The following is a 27,234-nucleotide window of genomic DNA, read 5'->3' as shown; positions in this document are numbered from 1 at the left end:
GCTTTGACACTTTATTATAAATTGATATAAACATATAGCCAAGATATTGAATAATTTGGCCCACATTCCCTCACAAAAACTGGACAAGCACAAGATACTCAGTTACCCCAGGTTCTCCTGAGTGTGTTGCTTTCAGATAGCGACAAAAAAGGAAGCGGCGTAGGAACAGGTAAAGGAACAGGATGCCATTACCTGGTGGACACGGAGCTGCTCCCGTAGGCCAGGGTAGCAGCCGGCGATGTCCACGGCCAGGTTGTCCTCCATGCTCTGAAGGAAGTCCATCCAGCTCTGACACTTCTGCTCGAAGCTCTGCTGCCTCAGTGCCTCAGCCTGCAACTCACTGCTGAACACAGGCACACAGTCACCACCCACCCACCAAACACTCACTCTCTGGAGACAGTCCTCACTGACCACTGCCATCAGCTCAGTTCAGTTCACTACAGCTCTCAGAGTTTGCATATCTGCAGGAACACACTACGTCTGTGACTTGAGTACAGTACACAACCAACCCTTCATTATTTGTTAAAATGGGTAGTCAGGCCAATGGAATTTTGTTAAAGTCAATACCATCACTTTCAAACATATTTGCTCTGTAGTCTACAATTTTCTCATGAGGGTTTGCTGATGCCCTTGAAAATATTATTGGCTGAGAGCAGCCTGCCTCACCTGCACCTCTCCACTGCGCGGGAGGAAGCCAGTGCCCACTGCCTGTTGAGTGTCTGAAGCCTGCGGGCCACTGGGTCACTTATGGCCACCCTGTGGCTCAGCTCATTCAAGACATCCAGGTCTGGGGACATGGCACTCAGTGCTAAAAGGCCAGCCTGAGGGGTAGAGAGATGCTGGGTTATCATAGGAGACTTTAAACTGGCCTTGGGTTAAACAGCCTTTTGTGGGAGGTGCAGCGACCCACCTTAGTAACGTCCATGTGGCCAGGGTCCAAGGGTCTGGTCAGTCTGCCCTCACTGTCCTTCAGATGGGTCTCCAGTGACTCCAGGCTGCTATTGAGCTCCTGCAGCTGCTCCAGCTCTTCCTACACACACAAACACCAGGTATCTGTGTTATAACAAGAGCATAAAAACTGCAATCTCTTCTGTACTTTCCTCTGTAGCCTTACTAAATCTTCTGAATCACTCCATTGCGAGTTTTTGATTTGCCTTACATCCTTGCGGACCTGGCTACATCATGACCAGCATCACAACAATTTCAGTGCTGAGGAGACCTGTTGCAGTAAAGTGCAATGGTACTTCACTTCATAAAGCAGAGGCTGACTATGACAAAAGATATATGGTCCTACCTGCAGCTGCTCCAATCTGCTATCGAGTACCCTGCCCAGTTGTGCAAGACTGCGCGACAGAAGAAAGCTCTCTGATTGGATGAAGACTGCAGCTTCAGGTTCCATCTGTCCTGTGAGGTCCTGTGAAGCCTCCAGCAACTCCTCCACACTGTTCTGCACGTCGTTCATACCTTCCTTCAGCGCCTTGAAAACAAAGCAGGTTGGGAACACAGCACATACAGAGCGTCTTCACATATTTACACAACACAGCATTTACAAACTATATTTCATATGTCACCTCTGTATATACCGTTGCTTGAGTTCAAAAACTTTCTGCCCTTTTACCCTCAATTCTGGAGTGCGGTCCTATTTGTGTTAAGCGGTCAAAGCTGTTCTGTATTTGCTGTTTTAAATACACTATGTTAATATTATTGTCCTGGTAGATTTTCAGAAAAGCTTCTGGAATCAAAACTGCACTGCAAGTCCTTTTTTCAACCATATGCAAAAACCATAGACAATGAGGAGCTGAAGCGTCACCCCATTTTAGTTTACAGCAGAAAACAATCTGAAAGCATGGATCCCAGACATGGGAATGAGAGAGGTTATTTTGCTGCTGCCGTATGACGCTGGTATTTTTAGCCCCTCTCAGTAATGCGTGGATGCGCTTTCCGTTGCCTCTGTACACAATGTTCCTCAACCCAAGAGTACACCTTTGCTGTTGTTTTGTTGGCACACTGTCATTTTTTTCATTGCTTTGTACTACCCTCTCCTTTCCATCATCAGCCAGGTCACCTACACTATTGGCTCCTATAAACAGAATCTGTCATAGGTGCGTCAAGATCTGTCTGCGGAAGACCCAGCAGGCAAACTGCATAACAACCCAGTACAGAGTTATTAGGAAAGAGCTTCATAATCTATGCTACTGCTCTTGGAGCACTTGTGATGGCTCTGAGTGTAACTCTTATGAGATCCGGAAGCATAATTGCCAGATATAATAAATTCCCACGGCTCAGACAAAGACGTGTCCTTTCTTTGAAGAGGGCCCATCAGATGTAGCTACGCTGGACAATCTCCACAGCGGGCTTGTTCTGTTGTCTCTCCGAGGGTAGTATTGTTACATGGAGGCAGCACATGCATGAGCTGAGAGGCGGTATGTGGGAGTGGCCGGGTGAGTGGAGAGAGAGCGTGTGCAGGCTGCGCTCACATTAACGGCATTCAGCTGGGCCTGAAGCAGCTCCGCCGTGTTCTCCTGGGCCGGGGTCCGCAGCACCTTCCCAGCTTCCTCCTGGTGCCTTTTGAGACGCAGGGAAGCGGCGCTGAGGAGAGCGCTATAGCCCTGCCAGAGCTGCAGGAGTCGCTGGGATTTCCGCAGGTCATCCTCCAACTCCTGATTGACTGCCCTCCACCTGGCAGGGCCAGAGAGAGGCATGCAGATCAGATTTCCTGTAGAGATGCTGAAGGATGCTGATAGCAGTTTACTTTAACTTCCCTTTAGCTACTTTAAATTGATTTCAACCGGGACCCAATAAAGTGTGGAAGAGCAGCCACATAAAGGTACAAAAGGGACCGGCACTATTTCTCTAATCCAGGCCTTTGGCGTCACTCAAGGACATCAGAAGAGTATTTGTTGATATGATATTCCCATTCACACAAACAGGACAGTATGATACTGTTAACTTCCAAAATAAATTATAAGTGGGTAAAAAATGTAATGCAGGACTAAGGCCAGAAGCAAATAAAAATCTCCCTAAACAGGCATACATTTCCCCTACTTCCCTGAGTAGAAAGACTCATTATTCCATTAGTGAAGTCTGTTCACAGCATGCATTAAAGTGTAAAGTACATTTATTTTCATACATACTTACATACACACATTTAAATGATATACCAGACATAATAACCTTTACATTACCATCACATTATATAACACTGCATCATTTATTAATTATTGGGACATCCAGCCACTTTACATAAGTGGATGCATGCTACTGTAACACATGATAAAAAAGCTTATTTGTATGAATGTCACGTGTCACTGCAATGAAACAAGCTGCGATTCAGCCTGCAGGGTCTGTGTGAGGATGATGTCACTGACCGTGCCCTCTCTCCCTCCAGCTGCTCGGTCAGGAGGAGGGCGGCAGCGAGGCTGACCACATCCCGTAGGGTGGACAGTGTCCCGCTCAGAGCGTCCCACACTGTCTCGTCCCTCTCCAGCTGGTCCTGCAGAAGCTGTGGAGAGGAATAAAGCTACATCTGATACTGCCTGGCTCTCTCACAGGGCCATTTATCTGTGCCAAAGATCAACTCTTAGCCTAAAAGCACTGTCAGCACAGCATGTCCAAGGCAGGCATGGACTTGTTCCACGTAAAACATGTCTTGCACATATTGATGTATATTAGTCAGAGGCCCTTGTACCACAGGGGCCAGACAGAGGTAATACATTCATTCTTACTTCATTGATCCAAGCAGATGACAGCTATATAGCCCATATTACTGGAACACCTAATAGAGACCAGTGGACAGTGGAGAGAGAGCGCACCTGCAGCTGATCAACGTGGACCTGGAGAGAGCGGAGGGACAGCTGGGGGGTGCGGCCCTGCTCCAGGCTGTAGCGGGTCGTTCCTGCGATGAGCGCCGCCTCGTCCAGCCCCTTCTCAAACTGATCCCAGAGCTCCAGGACCCGCCGCAGTCCGCGCCTCAGCACTGACACCTGGGAGGAACAGACTGACCTCAGACACAGAGACTCTGTGCAATTGGCATCCCGGCTCCGCTTGGTGCTCATGCGATGCACAGAACTCAACCAATTCTCCAAGAACAGCGCTGGAAATTCATTTGACAACACTAAAAATCCATTTGGAATGAAACAGGTTGGGACCTTCATCATAGGCACTCTTAATCACATACAGTATGCATATATTAATGTGTTCAGGAAGGCCCCACTTCTATGACACAATGTGCTCCTTTTCACAATGATGCAGCTGGGTTGTAATCTGGGGTTATATTCCTGGACACATGCTCCAAGTCAGTTTTTTAAAAAAAAATGTTTAATAAATATGGGATGTGTTCAAATATTCATAAGATATTAATATGGAATAATATCTCTAATGTTAACAGTCCTGCACATGCACAGCATAAATATTCTGCATTGTGACATGCTTCTTGTGATGTTGTGTGTGAGGAAATTTCAGTAGTAGCAATATGAGACACATGAGTGTATGTACACAGACATCATTTCTGGTAATGAAGCTAGTCTGACGACTACCTGCTGGCTCAAAGTGGTGCAGGCCTTGTGGACAGCGTCAGTCTGCGAGATGAATTCATTGTCACGACCCTGTTGTTCCCTGCCCTCTTCTGGGGTTAGACGGACCTCTCTCAACACCTGCAGCTCTGCACATTTCACCTTGAGCTTCTCCTCTGTCTCCTGAGGCACACACACACGCACACACAGCAACACACATGCACGCACACATACACACACGTAAGCGCACATATACATGCATGTGAAGTATATAATAATAATAATAATAATAATAATTGTTATTATTACTATTATCATTAACTGCTGACACATGCCTCACACTCCCTCAGGCCTTTCTCTGCTGATGAGCGGCTGACTGGCCTCTCGATCTGCTGCATCCTCTCCCTCTGGCCAACCACCCAGCAGCGCAGGAGCTGCAGCTTGTTCTCTCTGTCTGCGCAGGTGTGCAGCAGCTGCTCCACATGTCGAGTCTGCTGCAAACACACGGCGGCAGAGGGTTATGGCCTTTCAGCGGTGACCATCTCCAAGCTGGGTGACAGATCTGTTCACAGCGGCAGACATTACACCTGAACTGTGTAGAGTAAGTCATATCCCCAGTAACCCCTGTTTCTGAGGTAACTGTTAGCACAAAAGTATTGCTGTGGCGGCTGTCTGAGAACACAGGGATTGCTTGCTTGCTGTTATCTGAAATGTCCATAAAACACAAGCAAGAATTAAGGACTGTGACCAGACAACACCTAACTGGAAACCTACAAGCCTGCCCTCTGCTGGCCACTCAGTGTCATTATGATGTTTTCCTTATTACAGTGTGAGCCCTTAATACATTTGGCGCGCTGAACTGTGCCGAACTGTGCCACCCAGAGGGAAATTAATAAACAGTGACCTGGCTACTCAGCGCCCCCTGAAGGTGGAGCCAGCGCTCGTTGAGGGCGCCCAGCTGCTCTGCGAAGTTCGTGCGGTCGTAGCGTTTGGTCTGGATGTCTGGGCTGCTGATCTGTAGAACTGACTGGTTGACGAAGTCCACAGAGAGCTGGTGGCATGCCATCTCTAACTTGAACTCCTAAGGAAGAGAGAAAGGCTTAAGAATAAAAAACAACACATTCCTTTACTATCGTACAAGAATGGCAGAAAACTGCACATGTGGCGAATGTAGTTCTTCTAAGACAGCTAGTTTCACTCCACAAGGACAGAACACATTAGCAGAACTCTTCCTTTCCATGTTTCTTACAAACGTGGCAAATTTGGATTGTTTTGTGATCCTCTTATTTCAGTTATAAAATCTTTACGCTTGCTTATAACATTCCTGAGACAAAGACACATAACATACCAATTTATTATTGCTGCAGTGTTTAAGACCCAAGTAACACTTACAGTTCAGTATAAACTCTGGCTTTTCACCGAAAGCCAAGCACACCTGTGCAAGGAATTCAGACTTAAATACATAACTTAATAAAACAGTGATCTAACTCAGTAGAGAACTTGGAGGATCCTCAGCTAACCAGCTAAGGAGGAGGCGCAGGTGCTGGAAGAGGGTTAATACTCTACCTTGTAGAGCTGCAGCACCTGGGTGAGGCTGGCAGCTGTGGAAGCTTTGTGGTCCTGAACCCTGTCATGCTGCTCTTCCAGCCTGGCCTCCATCTCACTGATCCAGGTGTTCAGCTCTGCTATCACCTCCCGCGATGGCAGCCTCTCCATCAGAAGCTGACAGAGAGAGAGAGTACACATTTTAGATCTCATCTGTACTGATTTCCTGCGAATTACAGAGTGACACGAACTCTGTACACAAAAGTAATGCTTTTCATGATAACTGTGATGTTTTTGCATACGATTCGTGGTGTGCATTCTGAATTATGAATCATGGCCAATAAGCCTGGAGACTGACCCTCCTCCCCCTGTCAGTGATGATGCCTTACTACCAGCCAGAACTTCTTCTGAACAGAGAAATACAAATGTCTGTTCATAACAGTTGTTTTTACAAGGATAGCACTTCACAATATCACTGCACAATATAATTAATCATTCATAAAGAAATCGTGCAAGTCTATCGATGTGGATATCGTGTATGGTGTATAGCTGCTCTGACTTGGTTAGCTTCTGTCATTGCCTGGAGGTGGAGGGTCAGATTCTGGGCCAACAAGGAGGATGCTCTGCACATACTGTACACGTCATATAACAGCCAATGAAAGTTTTACCAAAGTTCTCATTTAATACTTAGAGTGTATTACCATTACCAATGACCAAGGCACGCTAACCCCCACAGCTTGCCCCCGAGAAAACAAAAACTCTTATAGGACAGAACACAGTGTACTGAGACGTGGGCCCAAGGACTTTCTTTATTCAGGCAATAGAACAGACGTCAACCAAGGTATTTAAGGGCCTCATTAGAATTAAAATCTGTCAGGTACTGTGCCAGCCGTTATCTGGGTACAAGGAGCCAAACTCCCCTTCACTGCCAGATGCTGTGGTTTGTCCCTCATTATTGCTTATGCAGAGCTGAACAAACAGCTCAGTGTTGAAGGTCTCCTCAAGGCTCAGATACATCCAGTGATACAGACAGAGGACCACTCACTGGTAATTAGGAGCACTTGAAGATGAAGTGGACTTTGTGTCCTATGGCTTTCCGCTTCAAGTTTTTGTCAAATGTTGCCAAGCAGTTTCAAAGGGTTTTCTATAACTGGATGGTCTGAATGACAAGATAGCCAACAGCTACTTCATCTTGCAATCATAATCTAATGCAGGGATGGTAAATTTTACTGATGGCACGTAACACCTGGCAAAGTTTTGTTTTCTATCATATTTGCACAAATGCAGTCATATATTTGAACATCAACAGTAATCAGAATCACTGAACTCAAATAAGACAAATGATTTGTATAAACTATACACAGATGACATCAAACAAAAGCAGACAATGAACAGACTCTGCCCTGACCTGGTGTAGTCTGTCCTGGACGGCGGGCAGAGCGGACAGCACCTCGGCCCAGCACTGCTCCAGCTGCGTCAGTTGTGCCTGTAGGGAGGCGGTGTCTGTCTCCTTCAGCTGCAGCAGCTGCGTACCACTGCTGACCACAGATGCCTTCAGCACTGACCGCGTCTCCACCTCTTTGGTGAACTCCTGGAAACACACAGCAGGGCAGTAGCAGGTTACTGACAGCGGCCAAAGGGGCCTGGATCTGGCTAGCCCCCTCGCATCTGTTATGATAAGTCTTATCAGTGCATCCCTACAGGTTCAACAACAACACGCAGCCGTTTTCGAAAGCAGATTGGTCGACTCCAGCCCCAGCCGGAAATTTCAGCAATTTGCAATTTCAGGAGGTCTTCACATCCTGCAAACAGGGGCCATGCTCGAAGAGGGCCAGTCGATTACAGAAATGATTTGTCAATTACGATACAGCCAACGGACTGACGAATAAATTAACAAGAAGTTAACAAAAGGGTAAAGAAAGGAACCGGTCACAGCCCTGCAGGGCTCAAGAGAATGTGGCCAGGGTTAAATGCATCCAATCAGTCTATGGAGTGAGGGATTCACCAGGAATTGTGCGAGGTGGACGCGGACATGTTCCAGCTGCTGTGGCACAGTGACAGAGTGTCGTTTCCATGTCTGCAGCCGTTCCCTGGCACTGCCCATCCACTCGGCCAGGGCCACCGAGTCGCGGCGGAACCTGCAGCACAGAGCAGGGGGAACTTTTATAAGACACTTCTGACTGTGGACCTGACATAAAGTGTCAGAAACAAAAAAGTGCAGTGTGACAGTGGGGTGTGTCAGAGGAAAAGAAGACAGGGGCTGAAAGAAGTACTCAATGTCAAAAATTACAAGGAAAATGGACTGTGACAAAGACACTATGGTTTAGTGTTTCCTTTCGAAACTTTTACATGGAAACGTGAGAACAGAGTAGAAAAAAGTACCACAGTGCAAGTGCTACATGAAACTGTAAGGCTTTCATTATACATTCCATATTTAAAGTAGAATGGTTTTCATTATGCTGGCTGTTCTTTGAAAAATAATGGACTGTTGAAAATGATACCAAAAAATGTCTTTGAGGATCAAAAATACATAATCACTGTTGATTAATGATAAAAGCATGCCAAAAACAAAATATTTAGTTAGTAACTCATGTTTAAGGTAGTACAGCTGTCATCATTGTAGGCTATTAAAATGCAAATACTGAAATATGATGCCTCAAATGGAATATAAATTCTTGTTTGAAATAGGGCTGTATTCATGTATGGAAATGTACGGGCTACCTTTGTTCCAAAAGATCCATCTTCAAAGAGCTTGTGTTTGTGTGTGTGTGTGTGTGCATGTGTTTCTGTGTGTGTATGCATTTCTGTGCATTTGTGTGTGAGCTTGCGTGTGTGTGTGTGTGTGTGTGTGTGCACGTTACTGTGTGTGTGCTTCAGTGTTTCTCACACCTGCTCCAGGTCCTCCTGAGCTGGTCCATACGCAGGCCCTCCTGCTCCACCCTCAACTGGACGGCCAGCCAGCGCGCCTCCAGCTCTCGCGCGGCTACCGCCACCTCCCCACGCGGCCCCCCAGCCTGAAGCCCCTTCCCCTTCTCCAGGGCCAGGCTCAGCTGTGCCCTGCTCTCCTCCAGGACCCCTTTCATTTGCTGCCGCAGAAAAGAATCCAATTATCATCCACCTCTTTTTCCCGTATACTCCCCCAAGCCTATTTCTCACAGTGCTATGGCAACAGACCCCAATCTCTGCCACTGGTCTGCACTGGATAGTGAATGAGCAACGCATTAATCTATTTTAGAAGGATCTAAGTAGAGCTCCTCTTTAGATTAGGTGAGCTGCGGTTTTGCTCTTGCTCTTTGTATAAAATATGATTGCAGAAGGGAAAGAACAGGAGGGCAAATACGATCAAAATGTAGAACAGGTAGTATTCGACCGCCCTCCTCTATTTTATCCAGTAGTCTGATAAGAAATGAAAACAGCTGAATGGAGAGGCTGACCAATCTGGCATCCAACCCTCATTTCAGTCTCTGGCAAAGCACAGCCAAACCCAGCGCTGCTTCTCATGAAATGGTGAGGCCTGAAATAGCGTGCATGAACCAGAGCTGGTTTCAATTCCGTTTCAGTTGAAATTGAAAATCGGCCAGTGTTTTCTATATTTCTTCATTTTCAAGACGTCTCTCCATAAACGAATTGAATTCAAATTCCTTTCCTGAAATGACTGCATTTAAGCCAGTTGGACCCCCTGACCCCCATGGCATGACCGCTGTGTGACCTCAGGATGAGCACGGCACCTGGTAGATGGACAGTCTCTCTCGCAGCCTCTCCTCTGTCTCCTCCACCAGGCCCACGCTGGGCAGCCGGGACTCCACACCCTGCAGCAGCGCCCCCAGCCTGCCGCAGCTCTCCTCCCACTGTGTCCAGACCTGCGACAGCATAGAGATCGGCCTCAGCACACACAGCGCAGTCTGAGCACAGCTGCGTCTGCCCCGATTATCTACGCACTGATTACTGCAAGTGACTCAGTTTTCAAACCACAGCTCCTCAGTCCTTTAACCTTCATATGCCTTCACTCCTTCTGTGTATCTTTGCACATCTCCATCTATGTTTTGTTCCTTGACCTCCCCCTCTGGATGACTGGAAATTTTTGTCTTTGTAGCCCATTCTTACCATACCTCTTATTCTTACCTAAGCCCTGCTTAACTGCCAGGTACAAACCCAACATTTGCGCTCCTGGTTAAATAAATTGCATTCAGAAATCCTCCCACACATTAACTGTTCACACCATATCTGGGTAATTCGTTCCTGAATCAATTAATGTATTTACACAGTAACAGGTGCCTGCCTATATTGCTTCTTTAAAGCTTCAGTGTGTGGGAAAGGGGTCTACTAGCTGTGAGTGACTCTGAGATGCGTGCACAGTGGGGTGAAGACTGAGTGGCCTGTACCTCCAGAGTTCTCTGCAGCTGTGTCCCCTGCTCCAGGGCCTGCCGCTGCAGAGTGCGGACCTCCTGCTCCAGCCCGGCCCGCAGGACCTCCTGCTTCTGCAGCACAGTGTCTGGGACCCGGGAGGAGAAGTGCTGCAGGGCCGCCAGGTGCGCCCCCAGGTGCTGGAAATAGCTCTGTGATCCCCAGCACCACAGCAGGGGGAAGAGGAATGAACAAAACCAAAGTTACTCAAGGAAACAGCACTTGGCTGCATTACCTAAAAACATTCATTCAACTCAATTCTTAAGCATCAAAATACTAGTGAAAATACAAGTCAGTGAAAGTTACTGAAAATTGACCAATATGCTAATCAATTGATTTTTTTTCATAAGTTTCATGATGAATGAAATCCCTTGGGATGTGCAAGGTCCACCTTGTGTTTGCTGAGGTGGTCCTGCAGCTCGGCGCGGCTGCCTGCCCGCAGGCCCCGGGTGCGTGCCAGGCGCTCCCGGCCGACCTCCACCAGGCCGGCCAGCCCCTGCAGCAGCTCCTCGAACCTCTGCTCCAGGCCCAGCCTCTCCCTCAGCTCCTCGCGCCTCTCCCGCAGGGAGCTCCAGGTGCTGTCCAACACATCCTGCCCACACACGCACAGCACAGTGTCAGTCTCTCAGACCCAGCAACTACACAACACAAGAATGCACATGGTAAAAAAGCATCAGAGAACTATATGGAATTAAGCCAACAATGCACAACCATTGAGATGCCTTTGACGTCTTAACAATAAGTGAAATAGCATAAAAAGGCTATATAAGTGCATGCTGTTATGTGTGCCATACCTCCAGCTTGGTGACCTCCTCTATCAGTGCTGTGGGCAGATTCTGCCCGTCCACCCTCTCCCTCAGCGCAGACACCTGGCTCTCCTGCAGCAGCAGCTCCGAGTGCAGCTGCGCAGCTGACTGCGCACACAGCCACAGAAATCGATCAGACGATAGTTCAGCGTGAAGCGGGGATTTCAATTACGACATGTTTTCGGTGCAAGGGCCAACTTGACATCATGGCTTCAGTGAACTCCCCGAGATTAGGGGGAAAGGACCTTGATGTATGTTAGATTGTAAAATGAAGTGCAGTGTCTGAATTCGATCACCCGGACTAAATCAATGCTTAAGCCCGAGAGAGCAGGGCTGGCTGGCTGGCTTCATATATAGCAGTGAAATTAGCGTTCGCTTAAGGAGGAACAAACTGAATCAGTTTCCACTGTGGAGGGGTTTACCTGGAACTGTTTGTCAAGGTCGTGACCTGCTGCTTCATTAATGGTTTGGTTCAATAGCAACTTTTTATCAAGCAATGATTCATGCAATCCTCTTATGTCTCTCTGTGGGGTTAGAGAAACAGGAAAATATTATAATTGGTGTTTTTATCGATGTATAAGTAAAGCACAGCTAGGCATGCCACAACCAGGTTATGCATTAACTGTAATTGACAGTAAAGCACTCCCTGATAAAGAGAAGGTGGAAATGTTGTGTAATTACCAGAGGAAGCTTTTATCTCACACACTCCATAGCCACAATTGCATCAGCATGTTTCATTTAAAACCCATTAGAAAGTTATTCATTTACACAAATTCATGTTTTCAAACCAAACTCTGTAGATACTGTAGTCAGACCGAGCTAACAGCATCACAGTCAGCTGGTACACTCACAGGAGTAGTAAGGGTAGTAAGATTACTAAACATTTGTTTTATAGATGCCAGATTGACTCCTCCCCCAGAGAGCCTTGCAAAGCGCTGAAACAGTATTATCTATTTGTACAGTTGAGCATTTAATAACTTAATTGAGGGCAAGAAGCTTGTCAAGGGTTATGAGGCTTTATCAGGCCCAGTTCCTTGACCAAAACACCATGTTACACTTCAGGCCATGACAGTTCTGAAGGATCGGGATGCTATAGTGATTGTGAAGTAGGTCTGGAGGTTCTGCTGGATCTGGAGCAGGTCTTACCTGGCAGTGATCGGTGAGGTCCAAGCGTGTGCGAAGCTGGGCCTGTCTGGAGGAGAGGAGAGTGTGGACAATGGAGAGACGGCCCTGCAGATGATCCAGACAGGAAGATGCTCTGGGCGCTACTGAGACCAGGGCACGGGTAACCTCTGACCCATGGCTATTCAAATCACTGCCCAGGGTGGTCAGCTCCGTGGTCAGACTCTGACAGTAACACAGAAATGGCACCACTGCTGGTTACACTCACCATAAATGAGACCGCAATTCAACTTTACTACGCAAACATCTCTCATGCAATCAAGACGAAAGGTCCTCTATGAGGATTGATATCATTACATTACATTATTGGCATTTAGCAGATGCTCTTATCCAGAGCAACTTACCTATGTTTCAATTTTTTTCAATTTTTTTACGTTACATCTTTACCCATTTATGAGGCAATTCTGGGTTAAGTACCTTGCCCAAGGGTACAACAGCAGTGCCCCAGCGGAGAATCAAATTGGCAACCTTCCCTTTCGGTAACGAGTCCTGCTCCTTACCACTATGCTACACTGCCGCCCCACATATATCATGCACATCTCTGGAAAATGTGTGGATGTCTATGAAAAAAACAGCTTTGTAAATGTTTTGCCATTACCGTTTCTCTAATAAGTTCCTGTCTCACAGTTTTGAATATGTTCTTAGAGATGTTAATCTCTCAGTCATACTCAGTATAACAGCAGCACTGAAGGGACTGGTGCCACATGCTGCAGCAGCAGCCATTATCTCCATGTGAGTGTTACCTCCAGCTGCAGCAGCTGGAGCTGGGTGTCCTCGTTGGACGTCCCACAGGGGGCCAGCAGCATGTCTGTCACGGAGCAGAGGGACAGGTCGACCCCGCACAGCACCTGGTACACCTCCTCATCCATTCGGAGACAGGGATCCTCCCCCTCTGAGCTGACCTGCTGTGACATCACACGGGGATGAGCGTGCGGGTTCCTCAGATGAGGCTGCTGCCGTAGTGTGCACTGAGAGCAGGCCTTCTATAGAAGTTAACAGCGCAAACGAGGTGCTCCTCCCTACCTGCGCCAGCGTGTTGCCGGCGATGTGGCCAAGTTCTCGAAGGTGCGCGGCTTGAGACTGAACCTCCTGTAATGTGTGAGTTCCGGAATCCCTCACCGTCACACTGCTGCCCCAATCTTCCGCTGTCCCCGTCACCTGGGCGAAGAGGGTCATCAACACACACTGCCATACATCACACACATTCCAGACAGGCAGATGACAATTTCATTGCTTTTCTGTCTGAAACCATCCACTTCCATTTATGGCAGGGGAACCTTATTAACTTCACTTCTTATTAACTTAATTATTATTCACTTCTTATTTATTCACTTCTTATTATTAGGAAGTGAATAATGGTTGATGATGGTTAAAGAAACAGAAACAATCCTTTAAATCTTTAAAATAAAATGCACTGGAGATGATTTTTTAACACTTTGTGTTAAGCACTGTTTAATCACTCTCATTCTGTGAGGGCTGACCTTAGAGGCTTCCTGCAGACTGCTTTCCTCCAGGGCCTGCAGTTTCGCAGCCAGTCGGGTGTCAAGGTGGGCCCACTTCTCTTGAGGCATAGCTCCGTCTTCAGCCTCAGCAGGGACCATGGGAACTTCAGTGGGGGTCCTGCAGAGGCCAACCAGAGAGACACAGTGACTCTGAATAAGTTTCCATTTGTGTGCAAGGCATCACATTTGCCTCTTTTTTTTATCATTTAACAGATGCTCTTAGCCGGACACAAGACAACAACTTTCTGCATCTGTGGTGCATTATATCTCCTATCAGTGCAGATGGATTTGACAGTTAAGGCTGAATTTGTGAAAGGCACTATTGTTGCTATAGTCTTCACTCGTTTCACTAGTTTACAGGTTCTAAAGTTAGTATGACTGAAACATGATGAGAATGGGGCCATCCACAGAAGGCAGCTTTACCCTGCGGTGGCCTGTGTCTGAGTGTCCTGAGACAGGCTATGCAGACGTGTCCTGCTGCTGTGCCGAGCGATGGCCTTAGTCAGGTCCCTCTGCTCACTCAGCTCATGGCCCAGCTCCTGGAGGAAGTGAGGGAGGAGTCCATCAACAGCACAACACAGTCACCACTCACACAAGGTCTTTAACCAGCATCCAAATACAGTGTCTACTCACACAGGGTTTATACACCACCCAAACACAGTCTTCACTCCCACAGGGTCTATAACCAGCACCCACACACAGTCTCCATTCACAGGGTCCAGTGCCTACAATCAGTACCCATACACAGTCTCGGGTCTAGGGTCTAAAACTAACACCCAAACACAGTCTACACCAGTGTTTCTCAATCCTACTCCTGGAGGCCCACTGTCCTGCATATCGTCTATCTATCTTCTATAGATAGAAGATATGCAGGACAGTGGGCCTCCAGGAGTAGGATTGAGAAACACTGGTCTACACACATTCTACAAAAACACTAGAACCCAAACACCTGCCACTCATGTGATTGAGTTGATAGAACAACTAACACAAGAGCCATCATACAAGGTCTAAAACCAACCCTAGCATGCAAACCAATCTTCAATCACACAGGCTTAACAACCAACACTAGAACCCAAACACTGCTGTCACTCATACAGCACCTACAACCAACAACTGCACATATAAACTATAAGCATTATAAGCATATAATCTAAATTCACACAGGGTCTGCAGAATAGACACCACAGCCTAAACACTCCGTAGTCACAAAGGGCTTACATACAACACCAGCACAATCACAAGACCCCGTGCAGACATCAACATCCACACAGTCTCCTCCCAACACATCTCAACAGAAAGAGATTTCCAGAGCAAATGAACTGGACTTACCTTCTGCTGCTGCATGCTGTTCTGGCGAATGAGTTTGCTCTTGGTGGAGGTCAGCATCTCCTGCACACTGGCGCTGCGCTTCAACCTGCCCTCTAGAGGGGGCTCAGCATGTCGCAGGACCTCCTGAGGTGAGACCGAGAGTGAGGGCAGGCTAACAGAGAGCTGCTACCTGTGCAAGTTCAAATGTTCAAGTTGATCAAGGGCTGTTAATTTCACTGTTATAATTCCATGTTAATTGTTAGAAGATACGCTGTGCTGTTCCCTGAGCCGCAAGTCAAAGAACTTATCATGGATTTTGCACCACCGTCTTTTCCAAGATGCTGTGAAAGCATCACACAAATGGTGTACACCACCCCCTGTACCGCTTAATCAACAGATGTAGTCACAGGCAACATAGCAGTGCAGGTCCCTATAGTTTACAGCACACGGGCCTAATTATATAGGTCAATTTCCACAAATGAGTAACAAATTTCAGAGGACTGATAGTCTTAAGGCAATGGCAATTCCAGGAAGTTTTGAGACAGTAAATAAAGTAGTCATATTAAGTGTATCAGTCCATCCTCAGCCCCTGAAAAACATGGAAAATAGTGGTATAGATTCTTCAACATTGGGGCTGAGTATGGTGAGCATTCTGCATGGTTGGGTGTGTGTGTGTGTGTGTGTGTGTGTGTGTGTGTGTTATAGCTATGTACAGGGGTAGGAGTGTACCTGTTCCTCATTCTGCCTCTCCTGCAGTAGCTGCTGGAAGGTGACCAGGCTGGTTTTGAGCACCTCCAGTTTGGATGAGAGCGCCTCTGCCTCCTGGTGCGCCCCAGGACTGCCTGTCTGCTGACCCAGGGCCGACAGGCTGGCCACCTTCTGCTCTATCTCCAGGAACATCTCCTGGATGAGCACACAGCCAGGCATGAGATATTCAGACACTCATGGAACATGAAAATAACTATAAAGCCGCAGCATTCGAATCTGCACAAATCCAGGGCCCAGTCCACTCAGTCGCAGCACAGTGCTGTCTGCATTTATTTGCCAACATATATTTCGATTTATCACAGAACACAAAGCAGGCAGAGACCACACAGCTTGATGTCTGTTTTGCCCACCTTTGCCAGCACATACAGTGCCACACAGGAATGCTGTACATCTGAGAGCTATACTAACCACTGCACTGAGATTGCATGCTTGTTCTACATTAGTGCAGAATTCAGCTATTGGCAGCAGAATACAGCCATTTTCCACTAATGTAGTGGGCTCAACTACACTACACTGCAAATCAAACATTCTTCTCATCTCATACCAAAACTATTTGAAGTTGAAACCCCGATATGCAAAAGGTCAGCAAATGCACCATCAACAGGCACAAATTTAACAACACAGCAGCAGAGAAACTGGCCGTGCACATCTGGAAATTGGGAGACATACAGTAAGCCTATCTTTGACAAGCACAGACAGTCAGGGACATTCTATCTTTCTGCTGAATTTACAAGGCCTACTGAAGTCATACAGTATGTGTTGATGAGTAGAATATGTGACGTTTTACATAAAATCAAGAGTGTGTTCAACAGACCTGAGATCAGATCAGTTCATTTTTAGTAAATTTAATATTTAAGGGTTTATCTACTGAACTGAATTGCATCATCACATTATAATCACAAGAACAGCACCATATTCAAAGCCAGCAATCAATGCCTCATTCTTCACATCTGAATAGTACATTTTGGTATTTGTTCATGGTATCCTGTTCAATTTCCAATCTTTATTTAGACATGGAAAAAAAAACCTTAGAAGAGGTATGCATACCTTCAGCTTCAATTTTCATGTATTATTTGTGATTCAAATAGAATCTCTGCTAACACATGATTTGTATTATTTTAAAGACACAGAAAGTTTATCCTATTGTACCAATGATCTAAATCAGTGTAAGTCAGTGAAGTGAGTTATTTATGTCTCCTGTCTGTCCCTGACATTGCGTGCAAAGCAGGTGATTTCAGCCCTTATTTGGTCATGATATCCACATAAACTGATCATCAAAGGTCAAACCCTCTACTGCACAGTACTCACCAAGTACTCACCAACTGCCAACCTGCTGAGTGTCACATATTTCCTAGTCTTGTTTTTTTCTGTTCTGTTTGGATTTATTTTAGAGGAGTAACACAGAAATAAATGATGTTTATTAATAAAATTAACCTTTCTGGGGCTAGCTGTCTCTTTCATTGCCTTTTTTAAAGGGGTACTATTGGTTAGAATTACTGTATACTTTCGTTATCGCAGGTTAAGTCATGTTTTTTAAATATTAACCAGACTGTCTGCAGGTTTTTTTTTTCCTTCAGCATTTGAATGATGCAAATAACGTAACTCTTTCCTGGAGAATGGAGTTGCAAAGTAGTCACCCCCACTACCTCCCAGTAGTGTCAATCATATCTTTCTTTGTTAATCAGGACAGCCGGAACAGCATGGTGTCACATTGGCCATGTGCAATTCAAACTTAAACAAAGGTGTGCGGGTCTTCACACTGCACTATGTCATCTTTAATCTACTACCCTTCCGACATTCTGCTCTTAAAACAAACAACGTCACATTGAGCTGCCCTACCTTGTTTGTTTTAATCCGGCCACGCTGCACACAGAACTTGTCCTGCTACTAAGCCAGCACTATTAATGACTGCTTCTGTTTCTCATTACAACAAAGTCTCCTAATTTGTACATGCTGCTCTGTTAGCAACCTCTTTCTAACTTGCGCAAAAAGAAAACGCATTGAAATGAATGTCTCCTAGCCCATGTTTTCTTTTACAGGGAAAAAACAGCTGTACGGTGCAGAACATCTGTTCCCTCTGTAACTCAGAAATACTTTGAACTGAGGGCAATTTGGGAAGATGTTGTTAACAGGGCACCACGCACAAATGAAGAGACTTTGCTGTGATGAGAAACAAGCAGAGGACTGAACATTGAATTGCCCCCGAGACACGAGTGAGAGCGGCAAGCTTCTACTGCAGAGAAATAACTGGCCTTGTACACTTGGAATGTCAGTCATTATGGGAATGGAATCAACTAGTAAAGCGGCTGAGCATGACTGCTGAAGGAAGACAGACAGAGCTGAAACAGAGTCAGTGAGCACATACTGTAGGTCTTTAATCTGACACCACTGTGTTGGGCTGTAATCTGATAGTGGTGTGTCAAAAGAAGGGTTAGAGCCCACAAGAATAATACATGTTGGGACTACTAAAAATATATGCTTAACTTAGCAGCTTGCAGCACTTCTTCTGAACTGAGCTGTCTGTGTTCATACCTCTGGTGTTTCTCGTGCCTGCCTGCTTCCTGCTTAAACAAACGCAGCTCTTCTTGCTCAGGGCTCTACAGTGCTGAACTTTGACCCCCTTTGCTTACCTGGCAGTTGAGGAGCTGCTGCTCGACGCTCTCCTGCATGGCTGCGGTCGGCGCCGGGACTCCCAGGTTCTTCTTCGCTCTCTCCAGCCAAACCTCCAGCTGGGCGGCCTGCTTGCGGCAGGCATGAAGCACCCCTTTGGCAGAGCAGGTCTCACCTGAGGCCTGGGACAGGGACAGATAGTCACAGCACTCAAAGAGTAAGAGCGAGAGAGAGAGAGGGAGAGTGTGTGTGGGACAGTCTGGCACGGGGTGTGTCTTTTCTCACCTGAGCAGGGGAAGCCGGGACTCGAAAGTCAACTTTCTGCCCCCTTCTCTCTCTCTCTCTATCTCTCTCTCTCTCTCTTTCTCTTTCACCCTCTCTCTCTCTCTCTCTCTGCCTGGCCCGCTCCACCCACCTGTAGCCTGCACCGCGGCAGCGATCACTTCCTGAAAGTTGCTGCCGGGTTGCCGGGCTCAAGTGACACAGATCAGCATATGTGAGACTCCCTGGTCATGTGCCTCACAAGCATGTGGGGCCGATCAGAGAGGGAGAGGGAGGGAGGGAGAGGGGGCTGTGACACAGTTACAGCACTACCAGCTGACAGAACAAACCTCTTCTATGTCTCTCTCTCTCTCTTTCTCCCCCAGAGAATGCAATGTTTACATTCCTATCCAGATAAGAGCCTGAGGCAATGTGTGGACAGTGAACCACAGAGTTGCCACACTGGTGATGACACTGGCAGACAGGGAGTTTCCCTCACACACCCCGCCCTGCCTCCGAATAACAATGGTTCTCTTCACAAATAAAGGCACCCGTGTGAACAAGACAGCAAGGCTTGAAAAGCAGAACTAACTTACCGTAATCAAACATTGTTCAAGCAATGAATGAGTTAGTAAAGTGTGTAAACCACATAATGTTCATTCTCGGCACATTCAGCAACGTTACTGCACTTAGAGAATATCAATCTTCCAATAGTGGAATGCCATTTATTTCCAAGCCCTAATAAAACTCTGTGACTCGTGAGTGAATTTGTGAGTATGTCTGTGGCACTGGGCAGTGTTTGTGCTTACCAGGGGTGCAGCCGCAGGCTCGCCGTCTGCATCCTCCTGGGAGGGTCTGGAGGACTGCGTGCGTGTGTGGAGTGTATACCCGGACTGCGTGTGTCTGGGGAGTGTGTCACTAGACTGCGTGTGTGTGGGGAGTGTGTCGCTAGACTGTGCATGTGTGGGGGGAATACGCTGAGGAGCAACAGGAATGTCTGTGGGCAGTAATGGGGGGGCATACGTCCCTTCAGACAGGGTGGGTGTATGGTTTGTCTGATCAGCAGATGTGTCCCTGCTGTCCCTTTCAAATGGCTGGCCTTCAGTCCCGCTTGACCCTGTTAGGGCAGTGTGTGTGGTGAGCGTGTGCTGGAGATCTATAACCTTCTCCTCTAGCACAGGCACAACCGTGTGCTCAGAGGCCCTCTCAGTGTATCTAGACAGACCATGTGCTGTTTCAGTAGGTGAGGGCCTGCAGTGTCTGTCCTTGGTCAGTTCGCCCGTCGCCTGGGACAGTGCGGGGGTGTGCGGGGCCACTGTGTCGGCTGAGACTTTCGGAAGCGTGTGCGTGTTGTCTGTGACTGTGCGTGTGGTGGGAGTGTCGCCTGCAGGTTTGTGTGTGCCCTGTGTGTCTCGGCTCTGTGTCTTCAGCCGCTCTGGCTGGCTGTCCTCCCCCTGCCATGCAAGCCCACTCTGTCCCAAGAGCTCCTGACACAGAAGAGAGAGACGGGAGGGGTAGGTCGCATCGTGGATTTATTTTTGTTTTCCCAAACAGGGACACGAGGAGGCAGTCTCCAGGATATTCACAAAGTCAGAAGAGGAGACAATTTGCATGCACAAGTGGTAAGACAGAAAATAGCTAATATTTGCTACATTAATACCAACTGAACAATCAGTGCGTTTACATGGATAGTAAATATTGTTCAGAGTACTGGACAGCACTCATCTCAGAATATACATTCTAACAATGACATATAATACTCAGAATATGTACAGGAATATTCTGCTTCCAAGTAATGGAGGTGAAATATTCCACTGTAACCTGTTCATGCAGGGATAAGAAGTCACGAGAACAGCATTACATTACATTCCGAATATTAAGGTTACAATAAACAAGTCAAGCACATCATCAATTGCTGAACAGTTAACATAGTGTCAGCAAATAAGCACAGCAGTTCTACAAAGTAGAAACCATTTCATCTAAAATGAGTTTCTTAGTAGCATTCCCTTTTTCAAACCAAAGAATAAATCAAATTAAAATTATAATATTTGTTATAAAACATGTTGCACAATATTCCCACTTGTTACAAAAGGCATGCCATAAATACATTTTAGGATTACACCAACACTGTAATGTTCAGAAAAAGAACAGTTACACATAAGAGGCACATTTGGTTAAACTTTACTTTGGAAAAATAGCACATTAAAAGCATTCCCACTGTTTGTGGGAATTCCATTTCTTTCTCTCCTAAAATTCTTAGTGCCCATCAAAACCTCACATTTTAGACAAATGTGAATCGTCGATCCTCCCAATTTTGTATTGCATAGATGGGGTTTTGAGCAAAGTGGAATACAAGTCCACAAATGTCAGTTCAAGTTTCAAGGTGCTTGAAAAGGTGTGATCACCCACCCGTGAACTGTGCTCACATGGGCTCTGTGTTCTTTGGACAGGCAGCAAAGGTAAGCTTAATCTGCTCTGTTGTCTTTCAACATGTAAACATAGGATTGTATAGGAATGAGGGAACTCCGCTGGATGTAAACAGAGCGTTGGAAACGTACTGCAACCTCTCAAAGACTAAAAACTTAATATTCAGAACTCTATGCCATGGAAACGCACTGAAAGACAAGTCTAGCTACTCCTTCTACTCTAGGACACTACACATTTCTGCTGGGTTCTGGAGGAGGCTGTGGAGAGGTTTACTGAGGGGGGTTTGTTTACCATGCTCTGGGACAGGGTCTGTGTTCTGACTGTGGCCACAGGCTTTGAAATAGCTTCCTCCATGGTCCCTCCTGCTGGGAGAGAGAGGCCCACTACGTCCTGAGGAGACAAGAGAACAGCCGAGGCTCAGCGCATCTCTCCATGAAGGACACATGGTGCACTTTTTGAACTGAGCTCATTAAAGTTTCTCAGTAAAGTTCCCGCAGTTCTACAACAGAAGACATGGACATGAGTATGTCTAACAAGCCCTGTTAAGAGACCTAGCAAAACTTATTTTATGGCAGGATATTGGCTTAATACTGTTTTGCTTTATTTTGTTCATTGTTTTGATCCATTTCCATCCAATCCAGTGTACATTTCACTTACTGTATCTCCTGTGGCAGGTGTAACACTAACTTTTCACAACTGTGAAAGTTCTCACAGATATCAGGGCTGTAGTCACCTGTCACTCATTTATGCACGGTCTTACTGTGTAAACAGCAGACCTTACTGGCAGTTTCTGAATCAGTAAGAAAGTGATTTACCAATACGACAAATAAACATTCTCTCACCTTGGTGGCAGGCCTTTGGAGGGATTGAATCACCTTGTCTCCTTCCTGGATGTGCTCCATGCCTTCAGATGCATCAGTGGCCTGCTTCTCACCTGTAAAGGTATCGTCAGGCTCCTGGCCCAGGGAGAGGAAAAGAACAGGCAGGTTAGAGTTAGCGTCAGGTCTTAAAAATAGATCAGGCAACACCTGTCTGGCTATCCATCATTTTCTGCTGGCAGCAGTAAAAAAAACAGAGTGGTCTCTAAAGATGCTTATAACTGTCCATTAATTTACTTGGAAACACTGAAATGCAGTGTAAACTGCAATGATACCATCATTTCAGTATTTATGGATATATTTCCAAAATAAAGGCAAATAAAATATGTCTGAAACATGATCAGACATAGAAGTCTGATAAAACATAAGCTTGAGTTGTCATACTCATGTTCACCCATATGAAAATGAAAATAGAATATATTGAGAATGTGTTGTTTTGCCCAATAATAAATTTGCAAATATAAGTAAATGCAATTTAGATGCAAATTCATATGCAAATGCAATTAAATTTAAATCAATTTAAAGCAGCATGCCAACATTGCAAAAAATTATATACTTTCAATATATTGATTAAGCTACAACATATATTCTCCAAAATACATTCTCAATATATTATTTTTTTGTACATTGAAATTCCACATTAGCATTTTCAGACCAGAAGCTGAAGAAGGAACTTTTCATGTTAATGTGCACAAACAATGTATAAAAGACGTTTTGCTTCCCACAGTAAAACACTTCAATGAGTAAATGGTTAAGGGAATGGCGAACTGTGAGGTACACTCTTTATGCAATGAGACTAAAAAATTAAAAAAGTGACTCAATGTTGCCCCCTTGAGGGGATGGGCAAGACCAAATATGCAGACCAAACTGCTTTTGACAAGAAAAACAACAATCAAATAAAAATGAGCAAAAAATGAAACAAGAGAATACAGAACAGAAAATGACAGCAAAAGAGAAAATCAGTTTTATTGCCAACAGGAAGTCAAGGAAAAAGGCAGTGAATAGAGCTAAAGAAAAGTGAGAAACAAGAACTATGAGTAGGAGCTCAAATAGGGCTTACACCTTAGAGAGGATGTAGAAGGAATGAGGGGCATAGACAGCAACAGTTATGCCGTGGACACGGGGTTTGCTTCTGACCAACAGGCAAGCAAGGGGAGTCACCCATGGAGGAAGAAGAGAAGAAGAAGCAGAGCACGGGAGGTATGCAGGAGGGTTCGGTTCCAGTGTTTCTCTTTACCTCTGGAACACTGCCAGTTAGCGTCTCAGAGGACGAAGAGCAAGAGCTTCCAGAGTCCTCTTCCCCTTCAGAGAGTGACAAATCCCAGGTCTCCTGCTCCGCAATGCCAGGGACATACACGCCAGCCACCTTTTAGCACCGTCCGTAATGTAACACATGGGCAAAACATACAATTCTGCATAGTGCCGATGATACAGTTACTTTTGAGCGCATAATTCTCTTTGGTAGTAATCCACCTCTAACACAGTTTCCTTGCTTGAGCGTGTGACATTGTTGCGTTTCTGCGTTTTAGTGGATAATGCCGGCAATGTTCACTTAAATACACAAAACAGCTGAATTGTGATTGGCCCTGGATGAAAACCCCTGCTAATCGCCTTGTTTCACCTGATCACTCCACTGGTGCTCTTACATCATATGGGTCCCTCTCCGTACAGTTCCATGGAACGAAGCATTGTCTACTCAGCCTCAGCTCACTCCATCTCTCCCAGTCTCCTTTTTCCTAATAACAGTTCATCTACCAGAATTTCTGCATTGAGTCAGTGAACTCAACCCAATTCAGATACTGGAGCAAAATATGGGGCCATAATTTTTAACATGCTGCCCCATGATATCTTAAAAAAGTGTTCATTGTCTGTAAACAAAGTGTCCATGAAGATTTGAAAACGATCCATTATAATTTGCAAAATGTGTTCACTATTTTCCCCTATCATAGGAAGGGAATTCAATTCATTTATTTGGCACACATGCTTATCCACTGTAATTTTCAAAATTTCACTTAGTTACTCAGGCAGTGAATCATTAATATCATCCTTGAAATGTGATCATTGGAAACATTGCCACAGTGGGAGTAAGTGCTATCATAGGGCGTACAACCCACAATAGTTACCATGAATTTCTAGCCACTAGGTATGTATCATCACAATGTGTTTACCATTGAGGTTAGGCTGGTTTTATCTGTGCTTAATTTGAGACCCATTTTACAACCTCTATCTTTTATTACAGTGTCAGAAGGGGGAGGGGACACACAGCCCAGGTGGCATTGAAAGGTGTTACAAATGTAGTCTTCTCACCATATAAAATGTCAAGGTATTTGACTGAAGGACATTTACAGAATCATAATAATTAACAACATTTGAAGAATTGACCCAAAATGGAAATTTGTTGGTTGAATAGAGCCCAAAGGAACAAAATTTCAAACACATAAGTGCAAGTCTTTGAAAATGAAAGTCTTTGAATACATGTTTCCAAGGATCTTTATCAGGCGCATCCAAACTTTTGACTGGTGCCGTATATATACATCTTCTTATTTTAACAAATTCCTTTGTATGATTTTATTTTAGACATTTTTAATTCAGTGTTTTAAATTTACCTAGACTTTTATTCCTCCACTTGTATTGTAGGTGTGTGAAATTATTAATTTCAAACATGCTTTATTTGACTGTGTATATGTGGTGTTCTCCCTGGTGATTGTGATGTAATTCTAAAAAAGAGTAATGGATAATAAAGTTAAAAATGCACACAGTGAAGACCTACCTTTGCAGATACACAACATTTCTGATCTGTGTGCAGTGAAATAGCCGGTACTATACTTCAAGGTGATCAGAAAAACATAACAGTACCATTACATTTGAATTCTAAGAAACTGCTACCAGTTTAAAATGCAAATCCATAAGCACAGCCTCAGTCGGGGAGCAGGATATGTACTGCTTTACGTTGTGATCAGCCGTATCAGTGTTTTTAAAGTCTATAAAAGTCTCATTCGTAGATTCACTGAACATAGCCATGTATTGGCTTCAATCTGCAGGGTGAGTGCTGTTACTGGAAAGTCTCTGGCAGTACCTGGTGTGTTCTCTCCAGCCCCCAGCTCAGTCTCTGCTCTGGGGAGGATTCCTCTACAGTCATCAGGGATGCTCCAGATCTCCTCAACACGTCCTCTTCAACATGCACAATCCGTATATGCCCATCCTCCCCGTCACTCCCCTAAAACAGACAGACATTTGGTACCAGCCATAGACATGACAAGTCACGTGGCACAGACAGGCAGAGATGGCAGTAAGTTTAGTTACTTACAGGAACAGTCAATATATAATACCGTCTATAGTACATATTATTATTATTATTACCAATCCATAAGAATGATAATGTTCTGACTTCATGATTTTCAGTCATTAAATTTTATAAATTTTATAACTGTGAAGCACTAGGCAAAACTCAATAAAGAATCTTGAATCAGAAATTACGGAGCAGGAGAGAAACAGGAAGAGCAGTGCTGTGACCGTAGTGCAAAAGCCGGTTCACTCTGGCTGGGGCTCACCTGCGAATCTCCAGGAATGGACAGGGTAGGACTGGGCACTATGACCTCCTCTGAAGCAGAGGTGGACAGCTCACTCAGCTCCACTGCCTGTCCAATGGTCAGCTAAGGAGGAACCAAAGATAATCCCTCTCATAAAGATAATCTCATAATCACACTCAGCCATCTCGTAGCTGCAGCCCAAACATACCTCGTCACAAACTCCATTTGCATTTGACATTTGTATTCACACTTATGATTACTAACTTTTAGCTGAACGGACACACACATAACACAGGAGCTGCTACCAAGCTGAGCCAGCATGAACCAGCGTGTGAAGAGACCACACACATGAAGTTACTTGCATATTTCATAAGTACTTCTTTCCTGCTGGGTGACCCTGGGTCAACTAAAGAGAGACTACATTCCAGCCATTCTTCCCATAAATGTCTGCTTCCCTCCATTGCCTCCCTGACCTTCACTGGTCACTGGCACACAAGCAGGCCTGGCTCACATCACCCTACTGTCCCAGAAAGATAAAAGTGACGGGGGAGTGGGAAGGAAGTGCTCCCTTCCCATAAGCAGTCATATAGTAGGATATGCTGGATAATTAAAGCACAGAGTTCTCTCACTGTAATCAAACAGAACATTTTGGATGAGCTAGATCTGAGAACCAGGAAACTGCGATGGGGGGAATCTTGCTCTGGCACAGAAAGGCCATTTCAGTCGCTTTAATAAGCACAGGAGTGCTGGCTGATCAGATGCAGCCTTGCGAGGTCTTATCTCAGATCTGACACAGCTCTCTGCCAGTCATGTTTCAACCGCAGCTGGAGCACGTTTCCAAGGTGACTATGCTAATGCTTTCTCAGCTAGTGACGGTGCTCTTTCAACAGGCGCCAAGGACGCGCCTCTTGCCATAAGCCAATAAGAGCTGACCTACTCCACTGCTGACTGCTAGAGGCTGTTACTGTGCTGCTTTGTCAGGATGGGGGAGGACCTGCCTTTCACCTTTCTGTTGAAGATCTTTCCACTGCATTTTTCTGTCAAAGAAAAATTGTTTGTCAAAGAAAAATGCTCCCTCCCGTTTAGGATGGGTTTCAGACAGATCATCAGTAACAGAAAGGGCACTGAAAACAGCTCTCACTTGAGACTAATGATTTGTTTTCCAGGAATCTGTAATTACCAAGGGATGCAGTAAATTGTTTACAGTAAAGATTCGGCAAACGATTCTTTACACATATGAGTACTGTTGCCTTTGAACATACCCTCAGGGTGGGGTTCTTCTCTTTGATCACTCCTTCCAATGCCTGGATTTGCTGCAGGAGATGCTGGACCCTTTGGAAGACAGTCAGGGTTTCCTCTGCCCCCTCTGGCAGACACAGACCCGGCTTACAGATCTGGATCTCAGCAATAGTCCTCTTCATCGATTCAATTTCGCCCAGGACCATCTGCAGGGGTGTCAAAGGACACACACACAAAGACTTGTTAACACTGGGATTGAGTGA

The 27,234-nt window shown here is 45.6% G+C and overlaps 1 protein-coding gene across 1 annotated transcript in view; it reads right to left on the bottom strand.

Moving 5' to 3' along the window:
- syne2b (spectrin repeat containing, nuclear envelope 2b) overlaps window positions 1-27,234 on the bottom strand; it is a 118,700-nt gene that overhangs the window by 31,862 nt on the left and 59,604 nt on the right. Inside the window, exons 69-101 of the mRNA XM_036542304.1 lie at window positions 26,995-27,177; window positions 25,754-25,855; window positions 25,279-25,419; window positions 22,167-22,280; window positions 21,616-21,714; window positions 19,707-20,384; window positions 18,922-18,954; window positions 18,657-18,818; window positions 15,988-16,161; window positions 15,280-15,402; window positions 14,374-14,489; window positions 13,930-14,068; window positions 13,472-13,606; window positions 13,192-13,353; window positions 12,413-12,613; window positions 11,689-11,790; window positions 11,255-11,374; window positions 10,852-11,052; window positions 10,439-10,612; window positions 9,785-9,916; window positions 8,946-9,142; window positions 8,062-8,194; window positions 7,465-7,647; window positions 6,078-6,233; window positions 5,416-5,592; window positions 4,841-5,002; window positions 3,813-3,983; window positions 3,369-3,502; window positions 2,478-2,679; window positions 1,295-1,477; window positions 911-1,030; window positions 667-821; window positions 193-340 (exon numbers count right to left, since the gene is read on the bottom strand). Coding sequence (XP_036398197.1) covers window positions 193-340; window positions 667-821; window positions 911-1,030; window positions 1,295-1,477; window positions 2,478-2,679; window positions 3,369-3,502; window positions 3,813-3,983; window positions 4,841-5,002; window positions 5,416-5,592; window positions 6,078-6,233; window positions 7,465-7,647; window positions 8,062-8,194; window positions 8,946-9,142; window positions 9,785-9,916; window positions 10,439-10,612; window positions 10,852-11,052; window positions 11,255-11,374; window positions 11,689-11,790; window positions 12,413-12,613; window positions 13,192-13,353; window positions 13,472-13,606; window positions 13,930-14,068; window positions 14,374-14,489; window positions 15,280-15,402; window positions 15,988-16,161; window positions 18,657-18,818; window positions 18,922-18,954; window positions 19,707-20,384; window positions 21,616-21,714; window positions 22,167-22,280; window positions 25,279-25,419; window positions 25,754-25,855; window positions 26,995-27,177 — 5,412 coding nt within the window. The remainder of the gene's footprint in view (window positions 1-192; window positions 341-666; window positions 822-910; window positions 1,031-1,294; window positions 1,478-2,477; window positions 2,680-3,368; window positions 3,503-3,812; window positions 3,984-4,840; window positions 5,003-5,415; window positions 5,593-6,077; window positions 6,234-7,464; window positions 7,648-8,061; window positions 8,195-8,945; window positions 9,143-9,784; window positions 9,917-10,438; window positions 10,613-10,851; window positions 11,053-11,254; window positions 11,375-11,688; window positions 11,791-12,412; window positions 12,614-13,191; window positions 13,354-13,471; window positions 13,607-13,929; window positions 14,069-14,373; window positions 14,490-15,279; window positions 15,403-15,987; window positions 16,162-18,656; window positions 18,819-18,921; window positions 18,955-19,706; window positions 20,385-21,615; window positions 21,715-22,166; window positions 22,281-25,278; window positions 25,420-25,753; window positions 25,856-26,994; window positions 27,178-27,234) is intronic.

The sequence above is a fragment of the Megalops cyprinoides genome, chromosome 12 (genome assembly GCF_013368585.1).
Source record: "Megalops cyprinoides isolate fMegCyp1 chromosome 12, fMegCyp1.pri, whole genome shotgun sequence".
Classification (NCBI taxonomy): Eukaryota; Metazoa; Chordata; class Actinopteri; order Elopiformes; family Megalopidae; genus Megalops; species Megalops cyprinoides.
Note: the sequence above shows the minus strand (reverse complement) of the source record. Positions and strands in the feature narration are given on the sequence as shown.